A 17,923-nucleotide genomic window follows, 5' to 3' on the forward strand; every position below is an offset into this window, starting at 1 on the left:
GTTGAAGTCCCTCCCCTTCCCAAACCCTGCCCTCCTCAGGCTCCACCCCAAAAACCTTTGCAGGTGGCAAAGAAGGACCTGGCAACCCTACACATAAGAGTGTATTCCTTTAACCACACCAGCCTCTCCCTAAAGTCTCTTGGGGAGGAGGAGTCATATGAGGTACTAGAAGGTCATGTGAGAAAAAAAATCCAGGGTCAAGGTGAGTCGGTAATTCTCCATACAATGCAATAAATGTTTGCAAACATTTAAACCCTGAAGATACTCCACAAATCTCTGAAGTAAGATTGAAAGGAACTGATATATATATATATATATATATATATATATATATATAGCAGTTCAATACATATACATTGAATATATATATTCAATCTGTTATTAAATCAGCTTTGAGAATAGCAATACTATACCAATGGCTTCTCTAAATTTCAGAAAGAATTGAGTCAAGTGCAAGATTTTCATTCACTTTGGCTGTAAAAAGACATCTAGTGTAATATAAAGAAAAAACAGACACAATTGCATCACAAATGTAATTCAAAATGAGAGCTGTTATGAACGTATTTACTGATATAACCCCTCATGAGATAAAAGTTTGCAATAAACTTCCAGCCAGTGTCCCAGTGTAACACAGAAGTGGCCACAAGGGAGGTATTTGTTCTAACCGTTCTGAAGAAGGCATAATGGCAAGATGATGATAGCTAGAGGTAAACGTTTCTTGCATGCACATGCTGAAATTAATCTATGTGTTTTGAAAACACTGGGCCAACCTAACATCTGCATAGGCTGCTGTTGACAGCACAGGAAAGTAGAAGAATAAAAAGAGTTGGTTTTTATATGCTGACTTTCTCTACCACTTAAGGAAGATTGTACCTTCCCCTCCCCACAACAGACACCCCGTGAGGTAGGTGGGGCTGAGAGAGCTCTAAGAGAACTATGACTAGCCCAAGGTCACCCAGCTGGTTTCATGTGTAGGAGTGGGGAAACCTACCTGGTTCACCAGATTAGAGTCCGTTGCTCATGTGGAGGAGTGGGGAATCAAACCTGGTTCTCCGGATTAGAGTCCACCACTCCTAACCACCACTCTTAACCACTACACCACTCTGGCTCTCTGACTAGAAACTCAATGCATCCTTTGAAAAGTACATCCACCAAAGGCTCTTAAATTACTTAAAGAAACAAACTTGTTCCCTTGATAACATCACAATGATTTGTAAGATTCCTGGTCAAAGGTTCACATTTTTGTATCTTCAATACATAATCATAATTGTCTAGTGCAGAAGAGGCCAGATTTCTAAGAAGTAATGTTTCTCCATGGCAAAGAAAATTAACACAGAATGGCACAGTAACCAAGTTGCAGCCATTAGACGATTCAAACGAAACAGCTCTTTTGTTCCAAGTTACATATAATGACTACTCAGATCATGTACTTTAAAACTCTTTATTTGGAATTAAAAATATGCTCTTGGTGAGAAATTTCAGTGTATGGATCAAATGTCAATGTATTGATCAAAATATATTAGGGTTCTAGCTAAAGTTCACTGAGAAATCTTAGATCAATCAGTAAATCTCAGCATGCTAAAAAATCTGCATCTTATTAAGATACATTTTAAGTGTATTTTTATAAATACGTGTTTTAATATGAGCATTCAGCACAGATTCTATCACACACAAAAACTGGGAATAGGGGTAGGCCAGCAGGAATGCTATTTGGCATTTCTGCTTCTTCCTCCAAATATACAAATCTATTCAAGATTCTGGACATGTCATTCCAGACATGGCAGAATGCTAGTGACAAATATCTGAAATTTGCAAATTAAAACTGTGTCCAATATTTATACATTGGAGAGCGTGTGTCAGAACAGGAGAAAAACAACGTGATAAATAAGGTCACAATTTCAGCCATGCTAGCAGTTTTTCATCTTATGCTAACCTCCAGGCAAAACTAAAAAGAACTCTTAGATTTACTCCTTAATTGGCTCATTCACCTTGACCTTCAACTAAATCCAATTGTAGCCTTTGTATTACAGATGCCAAAAGGTGGCAGCCAGCCAAAAGCATTTTTCCAGCAGCCATATAGATGTACTTATCCACTTTTCACAAATCCAGATAGTCCTTACTATTTAAGTGTAGCATGTGTATAACTCCTGAAACATTTTCCATATTCTGACAACTGTAACCTGTAGATATTAATAAATATACTCAAACTTATTCACAATGTTTACACGATACAGACATACCAATAATTACCCCAGCACCATGCCTGAATTAATAATATATTTGCCCTAGCTGTGGTATGTATAAACAAAAATTCCCTCAAATACTTTATTTGTATTTACCCATCATGACCTGGATAGCTCCAGGCTTGCCTAATCTCATCAGATCTCAGAAGATAAGCAGAATCGGCTCTGGTACGTATTTGGATGGGCAACCTCCAAAGAATACTAGGGTTGTGTCCCGGAGGCAGGCAATGGAAAACCACCTCCGAATGTCTCTTGCCTAAAAGTCCTATGGGATCGCCATAAGTCAGCTGTGACTTGATGGCACCAAAAAGAAACTGCACATACCCTGCACAAGTAGTATGATAACCTGGCCATATTCAAACAATAATATTAAACGATTAATGTTGCAGTTTCTTAGCACTAAAATTATGCTAGACTCAGTTCTGCAGGCTGATGACTTGTCAATGCAAGAGGCGAAAAAGTCTTCTGTGAGGACACAGTCCTTGGTAAAGAAATGTTTCTTTAATTCCCCCCTCCTGACAAATCACAGACAAATTAATGGAGAGGGAAGGGAAGGACATTGTATAGGAAAGGTCATGTTGCTGAAGACTTCCCTGTTTTTCTTCTCAAGGAATCCAAGAATGACTGCACAGTAGATGAGCAAGTAGGCATTTTTAAGAAAGGTAAAAGAATAAAATTCGGTGTAAAATACCAAAAAGGAGCATGCTTGGGCACTAAAAGGGAAGGGTAATTTTAGTGATGTGCATTAAACCAGCTTTGTGTGGTCTTTAAAAGTCAACACCATGCTTTATCTTCCTTGACTCTTGGCAAAACAAGAGACAGCTTACCATGCTAGATAAGCAGATGCCTACCAAACAGCTGTGTCCTACTTGCTGTGGAAATCTCTCACTACATATTTGAGAGATATTGGGATGTGTCAATAACATGATTCCTGTGCCAATCAAGTGACTCATGGAATGCTGAACATAGATGACTCTTTTGTACTTCTATTCCTGTGTTGCATATATGTAACCTTTGCATATGTGTAAAACAAATAAAAGGAAGCATTTCTTCACACAACACATAGTTAAATTGCGGAACTCCCTGCCCCAGGATGTGGTGATGGATGCCAACTTGGAAGGCTTTAAGAGGGGAGTGGAGATGTTCATGGAGGAGAGGGGTATTCATGGCTACTAGTCAAAATGAATACTAGTCATGAGGCATACCTGTTCTCTACAGTATAAGTGGAGCATGCCGAATATATTAGGTGCTTTGGAACACAGGCAGGATGGTGCTGCTGCAGTTTGTGGGCTTCCTAGAGGCACCTGCTTGGCCACTGTGTGAACAGACTGCTGGACTTGATGGGCCTTGGTCTGATCCAGCATGGCCTTTCTTATATTCTTATGTTCTTGCTTAGTACGAATTTTCGGATGCCAAGGCAGCAGCTGAACTACTGATGGGAGAATGGAAAAGTTCCAGGTCTGACCAGTTGTGCATTCACACCCAGGTAATGAGTCTCAAGACTTGTCTTTTGAGCTACTGTGATAGATTAATGTATTGTGGGAGCAGGCTGGATTTGCATGCCTTCTAAAGCTGAAATGTGGACACTTATGTCTTAAGTCTTACATTTGATTAATTTACAAGAGAGTCTAAACAAGGTTATTTTGCAAATCATATTTGAATATGGATAGTCTGGATATATTTAACAATCTCATTTGAATCTCAGAGCCATCGTGATATAGTGGTTAAGAGTAGTGGTTTGGAGTGGTGGACTCTGAGCTGGAGAACCGGGTTTGATTCCCCACTTCTCCACATGAGCGGCAGAGACTAATCTGGTGAGCTGGATTTGTTTCCCCACTCCTACACATGAAGCCAGTTGGGTGACCTTGGGACAGTCACAGCTCGCTCAGCCTAACCTACCTTACAGGGTGTCTGTTGTAGGGAGGGGAAGGGAACTGTAAGCTGGTTTGATTCTTCCTTAAGTGGCAGAGAAAGTCGGCATATAAAAACCAACTCTTCTTCTTCTTCGAGAAAAAGAAAAGCTCAGAAGTGGGTGAATTCCATACTTTCTCCATATTCTGTGCGCATACACATAAGCACCCGATCTTTACCATCTCGTTCTATCATTTTCTTTTCATCTTCTCCAATCCTGTCCTTGTCTGTTTCTTATGATGGAAGGCAACAAAAAATTGTCCCAGCTCTCTACAAGTCATCAGTATGAGTCGCAACATATCAATTTTCAAGTAGAACAACTTTAAATACATCACAGGCTTTTAGCTTCCCTAGAAAATAATACTTCTATTGTTTCCAAAGGAAACCCTAAGTACCCCAAATTACCTCGCTTTTAACATACTGACATGTTGATGGCCTGATGGTTTCCAAGCTCACAGTCAGATTGACAGAAGTCAGAGTAGTTTAGAGGAACACTTAAAACATGGCATTTTGCATTTGGCAAGAATTACTGCAGAGAAAAATGACAAGTTGACTTTCTAATTCTTTTGGCTTGGAAGGAAAGAACTAAAAAACCAATTTTACTGACAAACACTTTAATCTCTCCTCTACCTACACAGTGGAAAGACAGGACATCAATAGCACCTCAAGTATAAGCTTTATTTTTTACTGATGGAGAACAACGCAAATTATATTGTTAGTGGGTTTGCCACCTGACCCTAATTTTAAAGAGTTTCTGGTTTTCATGGTCTAAACCCAAATCCCATAACCTCCACATGCAGCAAGTAGACTCTTGCGCTTGCAGATTTGTGCCTCACTTCTTTGTGATTTCACTTCTTCATGGCCTGATCATGTGATGCAGTATGAAAAGCCAATGAGTGATGCAGAAGGTTGTAAAGGGGAAAAGAGGAGGGAGAAAGGTGATGAGCAGCAACCGAACTTTATTAGTACTACCCTATACTGTCTCTGGCCTTTTTGTTCCCATCATGCCATCATCATAAAAATTATGTTACATTTTGTGAGAAATGTGGTTGTTTTGCTACTTGGAAGCAGCAGACCCCTTCCTCCCAGTATTGGCAAATTTGACTATTCATGGTGATCCTAGGAATGGATCTTCTGCAAATGGTGAAGGCCTGCTGTACAACAGAGCTCACGTGTTTGGGGTTTCGTGAAACCTCATCACAAAGTGGTGAAAAGATTTTTGCCATCTGTTGATACCTACAAAAGCACCTAAAGATGAATGTCGTATAATGTTAGCAGGATTTACATAATTTTTTTCTTCTTCTTCACTGACCCCCTTGCTTCCATGGTGCAGATGTAAAACTATCACTAATTTGAATTGACTGCATTCATGCACACAAAAGAAAGAGCACAGGAAGAACAATTTTAAATCCAAACAACAGCTATGTGAACTGTAAAAAAAAAAAAAAAAATCTGTTCCATAAAAGTTGTTTACCCATCTCTCAGCTTTAACATTTTTATGTTTACTTTTTCCCTCACTCCCAAATCGGATGTTTTTGTTGTTGTTGCTTTTATTTTTCACCAGCATGAAAAACTGAACATATTACTGTTGTTGCTTTGCACAGTAGCATTGTTTCATGGAAAGTTGGAAGATGGTACAGAGCCAAAATTTCAAATGTGAATGCCTCTAAGAAAAAAATATATATTATGAAGATACTTATTTTAGTGCACAAGCCAGTACATATGCAATGTAACACATAACTGAACAAAGTTATTTTAGCAGTTTTGTATTTACTAACGCTGCCAGTTAGTAGTTTACCATATAGTGGAAACAGCATAGAAACTGGGATTTGTAGACTTATGAAATAAGATGCAGGATGTTTTTCCCAACCCTATAACTACTGGGCTTTACAGATGTCCTTAAATATGAAACAATTTATATTCTTCCTACAGAATTATATTTATTTTCAATACAATAACAGAATATATTAATTAAATATGGAGTACTGGCCAACTCATGACTGAGTGGCACACTAGGGTAATTTATGAAGAAGAAAAGTTGGTTTTTATACCCTGCTTTTCTTTACCTTTAAGGAGCCTCAAAGTGGCTTACAATCTCCTTCCTTCCTCTCTCCACAACAGACAACCTGTGAGGTAGGTGGGGCTGAGAGAGAACTGTGACCAGCCCAAGGTCACCCATCAGGCTTCATGTGTAGGAGTGGAGAAACCAACCTGGTTCACCAGATTAGAGACCGCTGCTCACATGGAGGAGAGGGGAATCAAACCCAGTTCTCCAGATTAGAGTCCACTGTTCTTAACCACTATACCATGCTGTCTAAATATACATTGATTTACTGTCATACTACCAACTATTTCAACAAATGTACAGTAAAGTTTATGAAACATGTAAAAGCACTAACTTTGTACTTAAAAAAAAAATCTGAAGGCCAGTACAAATGCGCCTATGAAGACTTTTGAAGGATTCTTCCATGTGGCAGAATCTGGGGGAGAGTTAACATTTGCAAACATTTCACCTGTGTGTTATTCCAACTCCATGTGAAGTTTCCACACCAGTGGCCTAGGACATGCAGCACTGTCAAGGAAATGGTCCATCTGATTGGAATGACACAAATGTAAGTGCATGAAAACACAGAATGCTGCCACACACAAGTGATTTTTAATGGCTATGGAATGGCAGGATGAAGTTTTGGCCTGTCCTTGTTCTGGTGCCCTGCAATTCCAAATCATGTGCAAAGGGGAACTGTCAATTTGCATTTCTTCATTAAGCCATGTACGGCAGCAGCTGAGAAGTTCCAAAATAGTAAGTGCAATCAATGCATTTCCTGTTCCACCTTCTTATTGTCACAAATTAAATAGTTCTAAGTGTGCAGAGTGCTTTCATCTTTATGTATTCCACAATCCATAATTTTGAATGCATGCTCAACTAATGCTGAATCCATCACTGTAATCAATGCCATAATAGTTCTCCTACTACGTTACGCAACATCGTAGTTTTTGCAGAAACAATTCTCCCTAGTTTTTCCCTACTTTTATTCCTCTGTGTACTGAACACTGGAAAACTATTTGGTAGGCCCAGAAAAGGGAGGGATTAAGAAACAAATTAATAGCAGCAACAAAGGGGAGATAAAAGGGATGATGAAGCAATGACTTTCTTCTGTGACTGCCCTATTTTAGAAGCTATTACTGCAGCATCAGATCTATTCTCACCAATTTCCCAGTGCTGAATCACTAGACAAGCATAGACTCCACAACTTAGAATGTCTTCAGCACTCATTTGAAACTGCACACATCCAACATTATCCATTATCCGGCATTATATACATCAACATACACATCACGATGCCTTTTACTGAATCAGACTGTTGACCTGTCAAGGTCAGTGTGTAGTGTCTGTTCTGCAGGGCAGTGGCTCTCTTGTGGCTCAGATAGAAGAGATCGTTCACATTACTTTACATCTTTTAACTTGGGATGCCCAAGACTGAACCCTCTGTATACAAAGCAGATGCTCTACCACTGAGCAATAGACCCTCCTACTTAGGAAGTACAACTATATGTATAAGCGAAATTAACTGTTATAATATATTAATAATAACTTGTCATATTTCTTGTTAGAAGGAGCCTTGTGGCACAGAGTGGTAAGCTGCAGTCCAAGCTCTGCTCATGACCTGAGTTCGATCCCGACAAAAGTTGGTTTCAGGAAGCTGGCTTAAGGTTGACTCAGCCTTCCATCCTTCCGAGGTCGGTATTCAGCCTGCTGGGGGTAAAGTGTAGATGACTGGGGAAGGTCATGGCAAACCACCCCATAAACGTAGCCTGCCCAGTAAATGTTGTGATGTGACATCACCCCATGGGTCAGTAATGACCTGGTGCTTGCCTTTAGCTTTATATTTCTTTTATAAAACATATGCATGGAGTAAAAGCAGTTGAGTAAATATTTTGTTTACTATTTTTTTGCTTTGCCACATCATTACCCTTTTTAGTAAGTTCCTCCTTACTTGCTGATTGGATAGTAAGCAGGGATGTGCCGAAGTCCTAGATGCTGCTGACCTACATAGTATGGCAGGTAGAGAGAAGGAATGATTTCACATTCTGCCCTCTTCCCTCTTTGCCCCTCTCTCTGGTCTATACAAACTCTAAACCAGGTGTTAAAATAAGGAAGAGAAACTAGAGTTAATGAATTTAAATAACTTCATAATTCAGATTAAGCATAACAACAAAATAGCTTTTGTTTATTTAATTAGTTAATATTTGATTGCTCATCTCTAGCAGGGACTCCGTTAATATCCAGGAGTTCTCCTCCCGGGGAAAAAGATATCCTGATATCTATTTGTACCATTAGAAATTTACTTTTTAGATACTACCCTTTTAAGTTCAACAACTGTGTTGTTGAATTGTACAGCTAACATTTAACTATGGGAAGAAGACAGCAAAGAGTACTAGGAAGGACCAGATATGAAAGGACCAGATATGAAAAGTCTGCCACTGGATGTTTTAGTAACATTTTGATTTTGCTGACCTGGCCTTACAGCGACTCATCACTAGTGGAAACATCCCGTCCACCCCCACTAGCTGCGCTGAAACAGGTGGCATGTAAAGTCATGGCAGTGGTCCTATTCATTTCAACAGGTAATTGAGCAAGAGAACTTCCTACTGGATTGTTGCTGTTCATACATACTTTCCGGCTGAGACCTGTTTTGGGCCATTTTATTCATATTCCTTGATACTTATCGTCATAAATATTCATAGATGTCAAACAATATATGTGCTATTACGTCAGGCTAAATCTAGAAGTGCAGTGCAGGCCAGAGTTCTAACTAAGGGAAATTTACCCTTAATTCAGGAATGTCATTTTCTGTTCAGTCTTCCCCCTTTCCTTTGGCATACACCCATCTGGAATGCAACAACCTATTTTGGAATCTTTTCTCCACTTTCCCGAAAGAAACTGCATCAGGAACAAATTGTATAGCTAAATGGAACTGCACGCACTCTATCTTGCGTTACTTTTGTACCTCTTTGGTAACTGCAACAGTGTTCCCATGTAATCAAAGAATGATTGCTTGCACCAAAGGAAGCTACAGAATTCACAAATTTATAGCTGTCATTAGAATTACAGTGAGGTTGGACAGCCCACAGAGTACCCAGATTATCTTGATTTGGTAGACTTAACATTTTACGACAAGTTTAAAAGGAAGATCAATAACGAACCAAGCAATCATAGCGGGGAACAAGCTGATTCAGAAATAAAGACAACATGTGATCTAACACTGAAATAATATATAGCAGCTAAATTGGTGCCACGGAGCATGACATGACAGAATAACAACAAAAGTTAAAAAGGGGCTTTTAGGTATGTTGTATTTGTCTAAAAAAAGTACCAGTCATTGTGTAGAGAACAAAACAAATGAAACTGCTGGCTAAATTCCAATTGACTTCGAATAGGCTGCTGAAATAGGCCAACCTTGATTTGAAGACTTAAGATAAGGAATACAACTTTGTCCATGGGCATAAGGATCAGAGGTTCACCCTTTTTTCTCATCCCAAAGTGACTTAGCGTTGGTGACAGAACCAAGTAAGATTGTTGGCCAGAGTTTGCAACCAGCAGGAGTCGGGGGGGGGGGTCATGGAGCACCATCAGTGCAACAGCATTACATCACTTCCAGGGAAAACCAGGAAGTGATGTCACAGTGCTCTAGGAGAAGCTGGAAATTCTATGCTACTACAGATTTCCTATGATTCCTAGAGGGGCATTACATCACATCGGAGTTTTTCCCAGAAGCAGCATAACACCATTGCATTGTCAGTGACTTTTTACTTAATTTTTCTCCCACTGGCCACTGAAGCGGAGCTGGGCAACAGGAGCTGGGGGTGGGAGATCTTCTGCTCGCCTAGAAGATAACTTGCAACCTTAGAATCAATATCTGCCACCATGAAGAAATTTTTAGTTGAATAAGCATTAAAAAAATATCCTAAACATATAAAACAGGATTTGAATTACAGTAAATTATGAACTACAATTCTGAGCCCCTTTACCAGCATACTTCCTCCCCTTAATAAAAAAGCAATTTTGGAAACAAATTCTTGTTAACACGTTGGTTGTTGAGATAGTTCAGAAAATGCATGAGGAGGAGTCCAGCGGCAGGACATGAAACTCCTTGTGTGTGATGTCTCGAAACATGGACTTACCTATGAAATAGGCCAGCAGGATGGCAAGCAAGATTGCTGCAGCGATAGCTGATAAAGCAGCACATTTCCAGCTACAATACTTGGAGGGCTTTTTCAGCTTGAATGCATTTCTGGAGAAAGTATTTCTAGGTAACAATCTGGGAGGTGGTGTGTAAACAGTTCCTGAGGTCAAGGGGTATCCAGGGGAAGAACTACTGAACAGAGGAGTTGTTCCAGAAGATGTCTTGAATAAGAAATGCCTGAAATGCAGACAAATTGGTCACAGTTAAGAGATGCAGTGTAGTACTTTACAGCAGAAGAACAGTAACTCAGCTCTTCAGGAATTTAGAAAAAAAAATGGCAAAGATTAAGAGAAAAATGTTAGCTGGGAAATAATGTCTGAATGCGATTTTAAGCACATATGCAAATGTCCAAGTACATCCAACTATTTATGTATTTATTTGAGTACAATGTGAGTCCTGGACTAGAAAGTTAAGTTGGACATCAATAATAACATCAACAATCGTTTTCTTTTTTGAGCTTCCAGTGCCAGACAAAAAAAGGATTCTTACCTAAAAGAATCTTACACTGCATCTAACATGTGTACAGGCTAGAGCCCAGGCAACAGGGCCACCAAAAGGGGAGGGGGGTACTAGGGTATATATGCTCCCAGGCCTGGATTAATTTGGGGGCTTCAGAAGCTTGGCAGTTCCATTCCTTTCACCAGCCTTGCTGTTGCAGGATCTGTTCCTAGGAAATCCCTCGCCTTACAGAAGTTCCAATTCACGCTGGTGCAGTTCTGTCAGAGCAACTGTGGTTACTGCTCATGGCAGACAAGGGAGGGTGGTTAGTACAGCTTCTGGTTTCAGTTTCTAGAAGGTTTGCAGCCCTACCCTGCTTATCTACCTGCCCACAAGCACTGGAGAAATGGAGGACAACAAAGCTCAGAGCTAAGTAATTTCCACCCTGCCTGACTCTCAGTACTTTCTGGATGTAAGGACTGGAGGAACAAGACCATTCGCTCCTCAGTGAGTTGAGTCCCCCCCACACTTCCCTAGTGCTGCTAGGATGTGTGAGCTTGCTAATCATGGTCCACAGCTAGGGTTGCCAACCTCGAGTTACAAGCTGGAGATCTCCTGCTTTTACAACAGATCTCCAGACGATAAAGATCAGTTCCCCTGGAAAAAAATGGCCACTTTGGCCATTGGACTCTATGGCTTTGAAGTCCTTCCCATCCCCAAACCCCGCCCTCCTCAGGCTCCACCCCAAAAACCTCCCCCCGGTGGCAAAGAGGGACCTGGCAACCCTATCCACAGCACTCTTTCTCGGCTTCATCCTTTCCTTACCTATAATTCTCTTTGTCTACACAACTTCATTCTTCACCTTTATTATTTCTTTTGCCCCCTTCATCTCTAAGTATTTTCCCCATAATCCCCACTGTGACAAGCCTATCTTTCCTGCTGAGGGAACACACACAGCCTCCTAGGATTTTCTGGGATTGAGGGTTGTTTTAACCTAGAAACCTTCCCCTCAATCGCCAGGAGTTCTAAAGGTAGCCTTTGGGATCGCTGCTGTGAGGTAAGTACATGTAGCGCTCAAGTTATTTAAGGAGATCACTGAAGCAGGGTTTCAATAGAAACAACAAAGAAGATTTGTTTATTTACAAGACACTTTTAGGGAGCAGAACTGCAGCACAGGTCTCCGGGATGACAAAAGACTAACCAGGCTGAGGCACTTAGAGTTGGATCAGCTATAGTTTTAGAGAGAAGCTTGTATTTTCTTTAACGCTTTCAGTCTCGAACAGGCCATTACTGCTCAGCCCCTGGGTTGGATCCTCTCATACATACTCAGGATGCCACCCTTGCACAGAAGTCAGACTAAAAAGTACAAGGTCTGCTCGTCACCAGAGACAGGCCTTAATAATTGGGGCACTCAGTTGTTTCCTCAGAGCTCAACCACTTTGCCACACACCCAGGCAAAGCTACCCCTCGTACTGTCCGCTCTTTTTCCTGAGCCAGACCGGAGTTGCGACTGCTCCCTACCGGAGGCAGATCTGAACTCCCTTTCTGTGCTTCCCTCCAACATTCCTGAAAGGCGATTGGCTGCTGGAACAGCTGCGGGCTACTCTGAGTGGCTGTTTTTCCTTCCGAGGGCAGGACAGCCTCCTGTCCTTCACACCCACCTTTCCCATTTCTACCTGCTTCCCCTTTCTTGTCTCCATCTCCCACTGTTCCTTCTAATTCTTCTGCCCCATTCCCCAGTTCGCCAGGGCTGCCATTTTATTCTATCCTGCTTTCTGCAGAATTAAGTTTAGGTGAAAAGTAGAGGTCTATGCTTTTGACTGGAAACAGAATTGGTAGTTGTTACAAGTCAAGAGTCATTTTATTTTATTATTACACCTGAAATGGATGCTTTTAGGAGTCTGGTGAAACAATGTGACTGAAGCACTGTTGTTATTTTGTCTCACCACCAAGTGACTCCCTTTTCTTATCTCATGTTTGTCACAGGGACAAGCAGCGGCACACTAGTTCTAATCAAGTATCTTGCCTGTGTGCTTTTGACTCTGAAGAGAGACCCAAAAATATGAGGCGGAGAGCCTGGATGGTGTCTTTGGTCTTTTATGCATGGCTGTTTCACGCGCTGTCCGATGACTTCGGGTTTTTGTATGGATTATGCATGCAATTTTCACCATCAGAGGCTGCCTCGCTCTCCAGCCATTCAACATGCATAAAGAAAATACTTTCCTCAGCCCAATCTATCTCCATCTCACAGACCATGACCAAGCAACATCAGCAGCATCAAGGAGATGCCTGCATTCCTAAGCAGAATTGCCTGTTTTTGTTTTGCAGGGTTCTTTGCAGAATGTAAGTAATGTCATACGTTCAATGTTACTAAGCATGCAGTTTCAGTTAGTGTGAAAACTACATCTGTGCTTTCTCACTTACCCACTCAACACCTTCTACTGAGACCATAGCCACTTGAACTGCAAGTCATTACTTGGGAGACTCCAGACCTCTGCCATGGATCCCTCTGTCTTCTCTTGTGGCTATGTGGAGAGGGAGTGGGAGATCAGGGACCTACCTATAACTGTTGCCCTAAGCTGCCCCTAAAGGTAAGATTTGCCTAGTGGAGCCCTCATGTGCACCTCCCTGCAACAGTACTCAAATTTACACCTTTGGTTTCTAATTGCACCACTTCTTACCTAGTTTCCAAGCAGCTTACAATTCTATTTATTGACTTCCATTGTAGTCTGTTGTTCTTGCTGAGACTCAACAGATGATGAAATATAAAAACCAGTTCAAACAAACACCAAAGATCTCCAATAAACAATACAATCGGACTAGGATTATAGAACTGGAAAACAATGCAAAAAAAAAAAAAAAAAAAAAACCTGAACAAGGCAATAATAATTGCTCAAGGCATTGCTGTCCTTTGTGAGCTTGCTGAAGTATATATTCTTTCTTAACCATATGGCTTTGCCTTGGAATAACTTGCTCCTTTTGCACAGACTCAAATTTATATATTAGGGTTGCCAGGTCCTTATTCGCCACCAGTGGGAGGTTTTTGGGGCATAGTCTGAGGAGGGCAGGGTTTGGGGAGGGACTTCTATTACAAAGGGTCCAATTGCCAAAGCGGCCATTTTCTCCAGGTGAACTGATCTCTATTGGCTGGAGATCAGTTGTAATAGAAGGAGATCTCCAGCTAATACCAGCTAATACCATGGGCACCATATTGGGGACCCCTGTAGTACAGGGTCCAGTAATTTTCCAAGGCAAGCTTATGTACAAATTGAAGATGTGTAAACATGTATGACTATTCGCCCAAGATTAAAGGAATTCCCACTCAACTTTTTATCATTATTTCATAGACCGTAGATGACAGCAATTCCCAAACAAAACAATGGGAAATTTTATATTAAAAATTGAAAGCAACTAAAGTTTAGGAATACAACATACATATTACCATCACAAGAGATTTGATCATCATTTTACTGATGTTTCAAGTGATAAGATAAATAATATTAAGCTCTATTAAAAAATACTGTGAGTTTAGTTGTAATGATAATATTCGGTAAGGCCCCAGCCAATTAAAAGCACAATTCTACTTTTGATTTATGCCTGGTAGGTGAAATATAATTCTTTTCAAAACATATTAAACCAACATAGCAATATTCTTAATCCAGTAGTCCTCTGCCAGTAGAAAAGGCAGAAATGGGTTGAGTCTGCAGTATGGTGAGAAGAGCAGAAGTTAGGAGCCTATGCTTGATCAAAGGTCACAATGATATAATGTTACATCTGCAAAGAAGTTTATGTAAGATAAAACAATCTGTAGACAGCCCCAAACAAACATTTTCTCTTTCTACTTCCTCAGTCACAACAGAAGATAGAATTCCAATTAACTCTGCACAGCAAGCCAACGGGAATATCTAGACCTCAGAAAAGGGAGTTCAGATCATGCTTCTCAGTACTTACGGCATAGGCTACACCACACTTCTGCACAGCAAACCAACAGGAATATCTAGACCTCAGAAAAGGGAATTCAGATCATGCTTCTCAGTACTTACGGCATAGGCTACACCACACTTCCCCTCACATCTAGAGAACTAGGAGCATGCAAGTGAGAGCTTGCTGATAAGATATTTAGTAATGGGGCATTTCCCATAAAATGATCAATTTGCACAACCAGGGAAGAAAAAAAAAGGCAGTCGGAATACTTGTCTTCTTGACACCCTAACCTCAGTACCTGTTACCTCTGACACAAACAATTATGAGAAATCTCATCTCTATTCCAGCTGTAGGCCCAAAAGGAAAAGGCACCTATATCAGTAAGTGTGGGCAAGCTCCTTGGGAGAGGGAAGAGACCTTAATACAAAGTGGGACAACTGGACATCCTGCACCACATCCCAAGTATCATAACAAAATAGATGGGTGTCAGTATCATCCAAATACCTATGTTCCACATGTCCTGCAACTAGATGGTCAAGGTTCCCTCATTCAACATGAGATAGTAGTAGTGTCCTTTTACTTACAGGTTACCAAGCGTGAAGTTTGGTAGTTAGAAGTCATTTATTAAACACAAGTCAAGCAAACTACCATAATTCACAAGTGAAAACTACAGGGAGAAGAGCCCTTATTGGTGAACATCAAAACCTTCTAGTAGAGAGTGGGAAGCCAGGATGAAGGGTGAAGAATGGTAGGACATACAGGTGCTTTCTCACTTACCCACTCAACACCTTCTACTGAGACCATGGCCTCTTGAGCTGCAAGTCATTACTCATTTCTATACCCATGTTTGTCAAAACCAGATGCAACCAGCCATTCAACATGCATAAAGAAAATACTTTCCTCAGCCCAATCTATCTCCATCTCACAGACCATGACCAAGCAACATCAGCAGCATCAAGGAGATGCCTGCATTCCTAAGCAGAATTGCCTGTTTTTGTTTTGCAGGGTTCTTTGCAGAATGTAAGTAATGTCATACGTTCAATGTTACTAAGCATGCAGTTTCAGTTAGTGTGAAAACTACATCTGTGCTTTCTCACTTACCCACTCAACACCTTCTACTGAGACCATAGCCACTTGAACTGCAAGTCATTACTTGGGAGACTCCAGACCTCTGCCATGGATCCCTCTGTCTTCTCTTGTGGCTATGTGGAGAGGGAGTGGGAGATCAGGGACCTACCTATAACTGTTGCCCTAAGCTGCCCCTAAAGGTAAGATTTGCCTAGTGGAGCCCTCATGTGCACCTCCCTGCAACAGTACTCAAATTTACACCTTTGGTTTCTAATTGCACCACTTCTTACCTAGTTTCCAAGCAGCTTACAATTCTATTTATTGACTTCCATTGTAGTCTGTTGTTCTTGCTGAGACTCAACAGATGATGAAATATAAAAACCAGTTCAAACAAACACCAAAGATCTCCAATAAACAATACAATCAGACTAGGATTATAGAACTGGAAAACAATGCAAACAAAAAAAAACCTGAACAAGGCAATAATAATTGCTCAAGGCATTGCTGTCCTTTGTGAGCTTGCTGAAGTATACATTCTTTCTTAACCATATGGCTTTGCCTTGGAATAACTTGCTCCTTTTGCACAGACTCAAATTTATATATTAGGGTTGCCAGGTCCTTATTCGCCACCAGTGGGAGGTTTTTGGGGCATAGTCTGAGGAGGGCAGGGTTTGGGGAGGGACTTCAATTCCAAAGGGTCCAATTGCCAAAGCGGCCATTTTCTCCAGGTGAACTGATCTCTATTGGCTGGAGATCAGTTGTAATAGAAGGAGATCTCCAGCTAATACCTGGAGGATGGCAACCCTAATATCCATCTTATGTGAAGTGATAGAAATGTCCTATAACAGGATTCAAAGACTTCATAGACAGGGTGTGGAGAATTGGCCCATGTTTCTGTATGTAGTCCATTCTCTAACCTTTGCCTAATTGCTGTGACTGAAATGGCAGTTCTTCTTTCCCTATCTGGCTCTGGCAGTTTTCCTGAAAAATGGAGCGATTGTTTGCAGCATGCTGCTGTGTTCGTTGCCAGGAGATTCAGAACCCTTCTTGGGGAATCTTGGAACTTGTGGATGCAGGTGCAGGTTGCTGCCTTTTAGGTATGAGTAGCCTCACTCTGAAAAAATGATGCGCTGCGGAATCATTGTGGGTGACTACTTGCACCTTGGGTGTATCAGGGATGGGGGGGGGTGTAAACTGGATAGGACATCATCATCATGATGTTCTGCTGTCAGGGAACATTGATTAGTACCTTCTGTGCCTGAGTAATATAGAGGAATAATCAGTACTCAACATCATTACTCATGGGTGGTGCTGAAGAGCGTCTATTTGTGTTGCTGCACTGGCATCGGTTTCTACAGCTATTGGGCTGTTAACATTGTGGCCATGATTGCACAAGATAAATAATGATTAGCTCTGGCATGGTGGTTGCCTGGCAGGGCTATGCAAATACATGTCTGATCAGATATGACCTTAAATCTAGAAGTGATGGGAGTGTAAGGACCTTTTATGATATTAACATTTTATACACAGGTGTATTTTTGAGGTACTATGTAAATACAAAGGGAAGGGGGATCTTGGGAATATTTCTACCTGCTACATAAGATCTGGGACGAGCTTTCATTTCCCTTCCAACATGGTGTAGTGTTTAAGAGTGGTGGACTCTAATCTGGAGAACCAGTATTGATTCCCCACTCCTACACATGAAATCTACTGGATGACCTTGGGCCAGTAACAGTTCTCTCAGAAGTCTCTCAGCCCCACCTCACAAGGTATCTGTTGTGGGGAGGGGACGGGAAGATGATTGTAAGTTGCATTGAGATTCCTTAAGGTAGAGAAATGCAGGGTATAAAAACCAACTCTTCTTCTTCTTTCTATTGTAGGTATTTAATGCTGGGTTGCCCTGACCACAAACCTTTTCATAAGTGCCAAAGTGGTTTAGGCCCTTGGTTCCTAGCCCACGTTTTGCCTTTGTGGCCATAAGTAAAGCTGACCCCATGGATCCAAGACCAGCTCAATATGCAGGGGGTTTTCTTTTGTATTTTTTGTCTACCTTCTATTCATTCACTTAAACTGTATTTTTGTAAGACACTGAAG

At 41.0% G+C, this 17,923-nt stretch overlaps 1 protein-coding gene across 3 annotated transcripts in view; it reads right to left on the reverse strand.

Annotated features, from left to right (window-relative positions):
* The window catches only part of TENM2 (teneurin transmembrane protein 2), an 860,742-nt gene that overhangs the window by 242,012 nt on the left and 600,807 nt on the right, over positions 1–17,923 (reverse strand). For all 3 annotated transcript variants that reach the window (XM_056867244.1, XM_056867243.1, XM_056867245.1), the window contains one exon: positions 10,338–10,576. In XM_056867244.1, the coding sequence (XP_056723222.1) occupies positions 10,338–10,576 (239 nt within the window). The remainder of the gene's footprint in view (positions 1–10,337; positions 10,577–17,923) is intronic.

Source organism: Euleptes europaea, chromosome 1 (genome assembly GCF_029931775.1).
Source record: "Euleptes europaea isolate rEulEur1 chromosome 1, rEulEur1.hap1, whole genome shotgun sequence".
NCBI classification, from domain to species: Eukaryota; Metazoa; Chordata; class Lepidosauria; order Squamata; family Sphaerodactylidae; genus Euleptes; species Euleptes europaea.